The sequence below is a fragment of the Manacus candei genome, unplaced genomic scaffold (assembly GCF_025592945.1).
Source record: "Manacus candei isolate 608988 ecotype Guabito, Panama unplaced genomic scaffold, ASM2559294v1 h1tg000064l, whole genome shotgun sequence".
Taxonomy (NCBI): Eukaryota; Metazoa; Chordata; class Aves; order Passeriformes; family Pipridae; genus Manacus; species Manacus candei.
The window spans coordinates 2,607,636-2,616,598 of NW_026138112.1; the positions used below are offsets into that span (position 1 = coordinate 2,607,636).

General features: G+C 51.2%; 1 protein-coding gene across 2 annotated transcripts; it reads right to left on the minus strand.

Annotated features, from left to right (window-relative positions):
* Positions 1 to 30: 30 nt before the first annotated feature.
* On the minus strand, positions 31 to 6,586 carry PIK3IP1 (phosphoinositide-3-kinase interacting protein 1). 2 transcript variants are annotated; one of them, XM_051805460.1, is made up of 6 exons: positions 6,405 to 6,586; positions 6,155 to 6,262; positions 5,956 to 6,075; positions 3,821 to 4,006; positions 3,625 to 3,703; positions 31 to 1,643 (listed from the first exon to the last, which is right to left on the minus strand). In XM_051805460.1, the coding sequence occupies exons 1-6, from the start codon at positions 6,499 to 6,501 to the stop codon at positions 1,442 to 1,444; spliced, it is 792 nt and encodes a 263-aa protein (XP_051661420.1). In that variant the 5' UTR covers positions 6,502 to 6,586; the 3' UTR covers positions 31 to 1,441. The 2 variants fall into 2 exon arrangements, with proteins under 2 accessions (XP_051661420.1, XP_051661421.1); XM_051805461.1 differs by having other exon boundaries at positions 5,956 to 6,072; positions 6,405 to 6,585.
* Positions 6,587 to 8,963: the final 2,377 nt, after the last annotated feature.

The window sequence follows — 8,963 nt, forward strand, 5'->3', positions numbered from 1 at the left end:
TGCACAGATGAGCCACAGTCCACACAGGTCTACAGAGCATTTTTCTTTTAAGCTTTAATACAAGGTAGCACAGTCTGCACCTTCTCATAATGAGGTATTTAAAACATTTTACAAAGAAATGGTATTCAAAGGCATTTAAAAATAAAACGTTTCCCTTTTCTGAATCAAACATTAACACTAAAACCCCTGCTGCCAAGTGCTGCTCCCTGTTAGGCCCACAGCTATAAAGCAGATGGCTAGAAAACTTACTTGAATGGCTTGAATCCCCTGAGGTGGGGACGGGTGTTTCCCTGAACTGGCCTTGCCTTGGTGCCACTTGGGAGACACTGCAGCAACCATCCCTTCCAAACCCCCTGAAATGCTAATAAAAGTTGTTACAAAACCTCTCTAATAGGGCCACGCTCTGTAAGTAGTCTTGCTGCACAAGCTGAGTGTGTGTGGCAGAGGCTGGGCCAGGAGCCACGCCATGACTTCAGGATCTTACAAAACAACTGCCCTGTCCTGCCCTTGGAGCCAGAGCTGCTGCATTGTGATCTGGGTGACCACAGCTTGGCCACTCTGTCCAGCACTGGCTCTGTAGGAAGCCAAGGGAATTCCAGAGAGGATGTTATCTATCCTCAGTGTTTAACCTGTTTTAAGTAACTGAAGGGCAGTTCGTTTCCTTCACAACTATCTACTGCTGGCCCTTGGTCTCCTGATCTGTATAAGTGAGCAGGAGGCACATACAGACCACCTGGACACCTACAACTGTGGCTGTGCATGTAGCACCACAGGGGAATGGAGATGTGGCCTCAGCCCTGGAAGACCTGGATTTGTCAAGAGCTAGAGGAGAGCTTTCCCAAACTGACACTGGGGCTAAACACACTGCTCCTGGCCAAAGAGATCCCTCAAATAAACTCTTCCTTGGAAAAAAAAACCTGATCCAGTAGCAGGATTCTGGACAGTGTTTCCAGCTCTCAGCTACTAAAGCAAAAAGGCAGGAACTATAATCAGAGTGTAATTATGTAGCTAAGTCTGACGTGAAGCTCCCCTCAGTCCCTGCAGTACTGCTCCCTCCTGGGGTTCCAGGCTGAAACTTAAGAAACAGTGCACACCATTAAATAGGAAAGGAACAGAAAAAGAGGAAGCCAAGACCACACTCTGGGCTATGGGATCTGTGGCCAGTCGTGAGCCTGGCTCATCATCCCCCCCAGCTCCTTGGCACACCATGGAGATAGGTGGGAGGAAGCAGCAGGGTCCACCACACCAGTCCCCAGGCAGTCCTGCACTGAATGGTGCCCCTCCAACAGATGGTGATGAATAGCCCATTGCTCTGCTCCTCTGTCACCCTCAGCCGGCGTTCATCGAAAAGAAAACAAAACAGAAATGAACACACGCACCCCCTGCACTCACAGTGGGAAGCTGGAGGCTTTGCTCAGCCTGCACATCCTGCCCGAGCCACTCAGGCACCAGGAGTCCCCGCCTGCCCCATGAGGGGGCCGCTGCCCGTGTCCTCCCCGGGGGTCTGGGTGGTGTGCACCACGATGGTGTTCTCCTCCACCAGCTCGCACGCGGGGTTGGTGAAGGCGGACAGGGGCAGCGTGATGCGCTGCATCTCCCGCTCGTACACCTTCTGCTCGTGCTTCTCCTTCAGGTCTTTCCCCCTACATTAAAATTAAAAAAAAAAACACATGCATGGGGTGAGTACCACTGCCTGGAAGCAGAGTCTCAGTAAAGGTGATAAAGAGCAGAGTCCCCTCTTCTCTACTGTAAGATAAACAGCTCTTTCGGCTGCTAAAAAAGTGCCAGATATATTCCCTACTGTAAGCAGAGGACCCCAGCTGAGCATCTTTAAAAATCAAGCAGCCAAATGAAGTCTGTCCCTCCCTCCAACTGGTTTATTCACTGACATTGCTGCTGCTAAATGATGACTGCAAAGCCAGGCCTCCCCTCCAAACCACGGAGCTGCCATATGTTTCCTTATCCCTTACAGTCCCCCAGCACTGCCTGGTGCAGGCCCAGGGGAGCAGTGAGACAGTGCAGAGCCCACTGCTGTGGAGAAGGGCTTCTGTAACCTGCTTCATCTGAAACAAATACTGGAGGTGGTGACAGCTTCTGCTTTTTGTTGCAGCAAATTAGGCTGTCCCTGAAAGTATTAAAGCTGACTTCAGAGCTGGCCCTGCCTTTTGCTGCTGCAGCTAAAGCCTAACTCCACAACCAGCTCTCAAACCTACCTCAGCCTCCTGCCTGTTGCTAAGGGAAGGAACACCTCTGTAATTTGTGCTGAGGAAGAGCAGCCTTACTTTAAAAATGGATTTGGCATTAATAGCATGTTGTCTCCAGAAAAGCTATGTATACCCAAAGCTACTAAACCCATTAAAGGTTTCTCACCACACCTCCCCAAACCTGCCAGCTTGCACATGCAATTTTGAGATCAAGGCAAGGAGGGAGACAGTAAACCTGCACTGCAGCCCTGCTGTGAGCAATCTGTGGCTGGAGAAGCAAAGCTGCATTTGGACAAAGTCCAACATTGGTCTCCTGCTTCTTCCCGCCAAGGAGAGCGGCGAGGTGGGACAGGCACAGGGCTCCTCCCGGGGCTCGTGATCCCAGCCAGGCAGAGCTGCTGGGGTTTCCTGTCAGCATTTTGGCTGCTTTTCAAAGCTGCCTACGAGCGTGCAGCAGCAGCTGCCGTCCCTGCCAGCACACAAGACAGCATTCTCTGACGTGACACCTCAAATCAGATTCCTCGACAAGCAGCGCTCTGTGTTTTGCCCCTTATGTAACACTCCTCCCTCTGTTTTTTTTCTGTCGGCATTTATTATAAACACTTACATAAGGACATGTCCCAGCTTGGGAAAGGGCTCCTTCTGCTTGGTTGTGTCAGACTGCTGTCAAACAGCCAAAACACAGAACCAACCCTCCCAGAGGAGGGAGCCTGGGCCCTCGCTTGCTGCAGCGACAATCACTGCTATTTGTTAATCCTGCCCTCTCTCTTACAACTAAGCTGCTGCTGCCACTTCCCTCAAAGGCTGCTGAGCTACAGAAACATTTTCATCCAACACAGTGGATGAAAAAATAGTAACTGAAGTATGAATGAAAACTGACCTTAAAGTACACAGGAGCTTTGGTAAAATGAACTTTGACCAAAAAGAAGTGCTAGTTGGTATTCAGCTTCATAGGATACAATGCATGAGTGGCAAAAAAAAATTGCCAACTGTTTTTCTTCTAAAGCTTGACTAGAGAAAACAGGGAAACAGGTGGCCTGCTAGAAGGATTGTTCTTTTTCTGATCACAGAGGGCACCTGGGATCTGCTCTCTCCAGCTCTTGCATAAATTCCAGCTCCCCACAACACATCTGAGGAAGCCACATCAAGGCACGTATGCACACACAAAAAAGCAAAGAATATAGAGGGCAATTTGAAACTTTAAATGGGACAGAACACCACACTGATGGGTGAAATGGAGAATGGGATTAACTCTTCAATAGTTCTTTCCTTAGTGGCACAAACAAAACTCTTGCTCAATGTTCCACAACCAAACATATGCTTCTGTCTCTTTTCCTTGGGATCTGATTAGGTCTGCAGGTGCTCAGACACTCCTGCTCTATACACACCAGCTTCTGGACAAATAAGAACAGCCACTCACCTCTTATAGATGTATCCCAGGACAATACCAGCTCCGATGGCAATGATTATCACCATCATGATCAGCCCCAGCACATACCCTGTGAAAAGAAAAAGAAAAGAGACAAAATTAGAGGCAGTACCTTTTAGAGCTTCAAAACAAATCCATCCTGCCAGAATTACAAGAATGGATCCAGCACATGATCCTGAGCTCATACCTAGTGTCCCTAAGTCCTTCTTTTCTTTGGAGTTCATCTGCACTCTCTGACTGATCCCAATGATGGGCTGCACTGCGGCTGCCTCGCTCCGGGAGGGCAACGTATCAGCTGGTTCAAACACCTGCTCATCCTCCTGAGAAGCACCAACCTCTGCTGTAGGGACTGGGGCAGTGGCAGCTGTAGCATCTGTTGAGAGGAAAAAAATATATATACAACATACCAAGCATTGATGAGTACTTCAAAACAACATGTGTTTGTTCCCTCTTAAGTTATTGCCAGAAATTCTCCCAAAGTAGACAAGAAATGTACTCTCCTCCCCCCACTTTCCTTTGACATGAAACCATTTAACTAAGAGTCCAAGGCACCACTGCAGATGAGAGAGAAGTCAGACAGCAGAACGAAACCCAGGTTCAGGGCACGAGTCCAGAGGATGCACAATGACTTCATTTAATGTATAGATCGATACACAGGCTGCAGCCTCAATCATGCTGAACAGACGTGAACAAGATTATGAGAATCTCCATCCCAGATCTCCCAGGAGCCTATTTATCTCTCTTCTGCCTCAGTCTTCCTGACACAGGAAAGTCTGAGAGAAGGAGACTCCAGCTGGTGTGAAAACAACGTGGGGATATTCTTCTCCCCCAGCCCCTCTTTGCAGTGGAGTAGCAAACTCCTTTAGTATGTTGGACAGGCTAAGTCAGAGCAGCCCTCCAGGCAGCACAGCCACTGATGAGTGTGAGGACAGCAAGTTCCTGCTCAGCCAGAGCCCAAAGGCACCCAAGGATGGACACTCAGAGCACAGGACCCTTCCCGGCCCTGTTTTTTATCACTGCTGGTTTTTATCAACAGCACTGAAAGATTTTCAAGGTAGCACCTTCTTTCATGATACAGTTCAAATGGAAGCTGTAGCACACCAGAAGCTGTGATGGTGTAGAGTAGGTGTCTATTACCTGCTCTACAGGAAAAACCCTACTTTTTGGAAATGCTGTGCACAGTATACATCCACACCTGAAAACTCTCTCCACCTGGATCTTGCCCCACAGCTGGCAATAACTCCCTGTGGATTTTCTCTCTGCAGCCATTTTGAGGCCTCAGTGGAATGTGAAATGGAAGTACAGAAGGGGGATTAGAGACAGGAAATCAGAGTCTCCTGCACTGCACAGTAACTTCAGGTACGGTCAGCCAGGGAAGCTGAACTAAAGGGAGCTGTTGGGACACAGAAAGGTGCCCATTCTGAGACACAAAAATAGTCAAACCCATTAGACACACAAATTGCCAAAAGGGCAGGTAACTCTCCTGATCCCAAAGCTGCAGGACTGTTTTGAGTAAGGCTCTTTGCAGCAGAACATTTGTTTTGCTCCATCTTTAGGGAAAAGCATGCAAAAAAAGAGCAAAGTGAAGAAAAGGGGAGGGGTGTTCATGTGTGGGAAAAGTATCTACCCACGAGGACAGCAATCTCAAGGGACAGTGAGTGCGTAAATCTTGCAGGACTCAGAAATCAGTAAACAGTTCAAAAAGCCCCAAGTGGCTGCTCTGGCGTCAGTCAACACTGACATCTCCTCTCCCTCAATCAGGCTTCAGCTACGGTTCTTTTGGTAAACTGTTCCTACTGTGACTATCCAGGAGGAATCCAGTGTTTGGGGTTTTCCATTTCTTCGTGTCCTCCCTTAAAATTCTTATTTTTTCCAACTTCTTTCCCCCACCTGTATTCAAATTCCCACCAGGAATCGTTTAGCAGCAGGAACCTTCTTTAGTCAGCTGTAACACGCCCCAGAGTAAGACTCTCCCAACACCTCTGCAGTTCTTAGATGCCCAGACCTCGGCCCTTTTGCAACACAGCTAAAGAGCCCTATGGTGACTAGTGAAATATGGAGGAGTGGGGGCTTTCCACAGGCCTTTTCTAGCACTAATGGAAAAGCTGTAGGGGCGGAGCAAGGCACAGCTGGGAGGCAGATGTGCACACACGGGGGAAGGCTGGAGGGGAGCCCCGGGTACGCCGCGTTCCCGAGGGAGGTGCTGGCGTAGCCCGGGGTTGTTTGTGCGCAGGGGGGACCCCACCCTGGCGACGAACCCGGCCCCCCGCGGCAGGGGCTGCCCGGGCAGGGCAGGGGGGGTCCGGCGGGGGCCGCTCTTACCTGAGCACGGGGCGATGTCGCAGGGTCGCCGCTCGGGGTCTCCGGCGGCGTTTCGGACGAAGCACCAGGGCGCGGCGGCGCCGTCCGGGTTCCTGCAGCTGTTGTGGTCCTCGCTGACTGCTGGGGGGCAGCGGGGCCGTCAGCGCGGCCGCCTCACCCCCGGGACCCCCCTGTCCGCCTCCCCCGGGCCCGGACCCACCTGCCGGCAGCGCGGGGCTCCGCACGCTCAGCCAGTTGAGGCACGGGGCGCCGCCGGAGGCCACTCGGCGGGTGCCGCGGTAGGACGCGCCGTTGCCGCGGAGGCACTCTGCGGAGAGACCAGCCGAGCCGAGCCGTGCGGGGCGCCGGCCACCGCCGCCCCCGGCCCGGCACCCGCCTCCCCCACGGGGGTCTTCCCCCTTCCCCAGCCCGGCCTTTGTCCCCCACAAAGGGCCGCCGCTCGCACTCACCCTCGGCGCCGCGGGCGGCCGGCGGCAGCGGCAGCAGCAGCAGCGAGCCCAGCAGCAGCACAGCGCCCAGCGCCCGCCGCGGGGCCCCGGGCAGCATCCTCGGAGCCGCCGCCAGCCCGGCCGCGCAGCTCGGCGAGCCCTGCCCCGGCGCTCCCCAGTAAACAACCGCCGGGCTGCGCTTCCCCCCCCGCCCCGCAGCCGCCGCCGGGTCCTAACGCTGCCGCCGCCGCCGCCCGCCCCCGGGAGGGGAAGGGGCGGCCGCCGCGGGGCAGGGCTCGGGCCGGCCGGCAACCTGCAGCCGCTCCCCCGCGGCCGCACACGGTCCTCGCCCGGCACCGAGCGCTGCGGTGGGTGCTCGGCACCGCGGGGCTCTTGGGCTCGGCAGGGACGCGGGGAAGCGCTGCCGAGGCGCAGCTCCGCGTCCCTCGGCTCGTCTCTGACAGTCGCAGGAAAGTCTTGGGCCAGAAGAGACTTCCCACACGGAACTACGCTTGAACCGCTGCCTGTGGCAGGGAAAGTGTTTGTCTTAAGGCACTTAAAACTGGTCTCTACCCTACACACTGCGCCTCCACCTTAAAGGTTTACATTCTCACCTCTGCTAATCCATTGCTTTCCTTTGACTCCACATCCCCTAAGAGCTGTGCTTGCTTATAGAAAAAGCAAGATAAACAGCATTAAAATGCCTTAGAGCAGTTCTACTGCAGGCAGCCAGCCACTGTGATAAAGCCTCTCTGCAGACATTTCAAATGGGTTACAATAGATACTTCTGTTCCTGAACACACCAGTGACTGTACACAAGCATCTGGAGTCCTCAGCAATGCTTCTATTTTACACCAGTGAAAAACAAGCCACTGAATACTTGGTCCTGTTTGACAATGAGCTCGCAAAGGCAGCCTGGGCCAACTGATGGGTTTGTAGCCAAGGCACAGGCCTGCAGCACAAAGTGCTATTTCTGGCTTTCCCACAGAGTTTCTCCTGACCTTGGCCAATCTGCCTGCTTGCCTCACTTCTTTGCGCTTTCCCTTCCTTTCTGTTACATGAGGTACAATCAAACCTCCCTTCTCAGAAGAGGACAGGGAAGTTCCTTTCTTTTAAAGTGCTTTGAAATCATATGGAAAACACTGAACACATAAAAAGTATTTCTATGCCAGGAAGGTGCATGTTGTATTCAGTGTTTTATGAATCACTCTTTGGAGCAGTGGCCTTTCCTTTCCACTCCCAGATGTTTCCATCCTGGCAGGGCTCTCTCAGGCTGCTACAGGTACTTGTGTGACGAGCTGGCTCAAGGTGCTGATCCAACCCAACTTTTCCCCCCTTTTTCACCAGGTCATGAACACTTTAATCTCTTTACAACCAGGTTACCTGCTGCATCCCCAATGGAGCCACAAAAACACATACATATCAGCATGACAGATGGGTAGATGAGGAAAACTACTCCTGAGTATAAGACCATAGGCCTCAGCACACACTCGTGTGTGATTCATGCTTTAACAATATGACTTACCACTACAGAAAATTTAGTTTAATAATGTCAGATTAAAAAACCTCAGCCAGGTTGTAGAAAACCAATAAACCAAAACCCAACTGTGTGTGTCAGTCCTGACTGCCATCCCCAGCTAAGATTCCTCCTTTGTGGCATTATGCTCATTGTCTGCACAGACACCCCGTTACTGCATTCCTGGTGCTCTCCAGTTACTCTCTGTGAAGGCAAGGCTAACTGGAGTCAGCAAGAATTGTTAATAGGGGCTATTGAATCAAGCCTTCTGTTTGTAATAGCTCTTCATCACAGATTTTACGGGACAGATTCCATTCAGCAGAAGCTGCAGGGCCACATATGCATCCAGAGGCACTGCCTGTCCAAAACAGTTTGCAGAGGGCTGCCAACCTGCACAATTAATTTCTTTTTGCTCACTTCATGAGACTAACTAATGCTTCCATTCCATCTAGCACAGAAAGCACCTCCTCCTGTACATACTGATCCAGGAACTGCACTAATCTCTGTGGAAACAAATCTCAGACCTTCCCTGCTCTCCTGCTATGTAACAAGATAAATTTGCACTTCTCATTACACCCAGCCAAGTTCCAGAAAACAATTTGAGTTTCTAGTCCACAGAAGGACAATGGGGAATCTGGGAGAAATGCAAAAACCTTCACATTAATGGTAAAGATCAAAGTCTTTTCCACGACTGACTTCTAAGCATAATTTTTTCTTTCATCTCTAGCTTTCTCCAGGATGAGGGAAGATTTATGCCTGGCAGTTTCATAGAGTTAAGTTTAATAGGATGCCAGGTGGCAGCTGTCAAAGGCAGACTCAATTGCTCTTTCTGCTGCTTGGGAATGGGTTTGCTCTTCTTGCTACACTTTTAGAGATTAAATGTGACATTATTTCCCAGGACTTGATTTTAAACTACCCAAACTACAAGTAATCTAATAGCTGTGCAGCTACATTCTCACACAGTTTACATGTAGAATTCTGTAGGTGTATACACATACATGTATCACAGCACATGCCCACACCCACAAACATCCATCCTCCCTAAACTCAGTGTGAACCAGTTT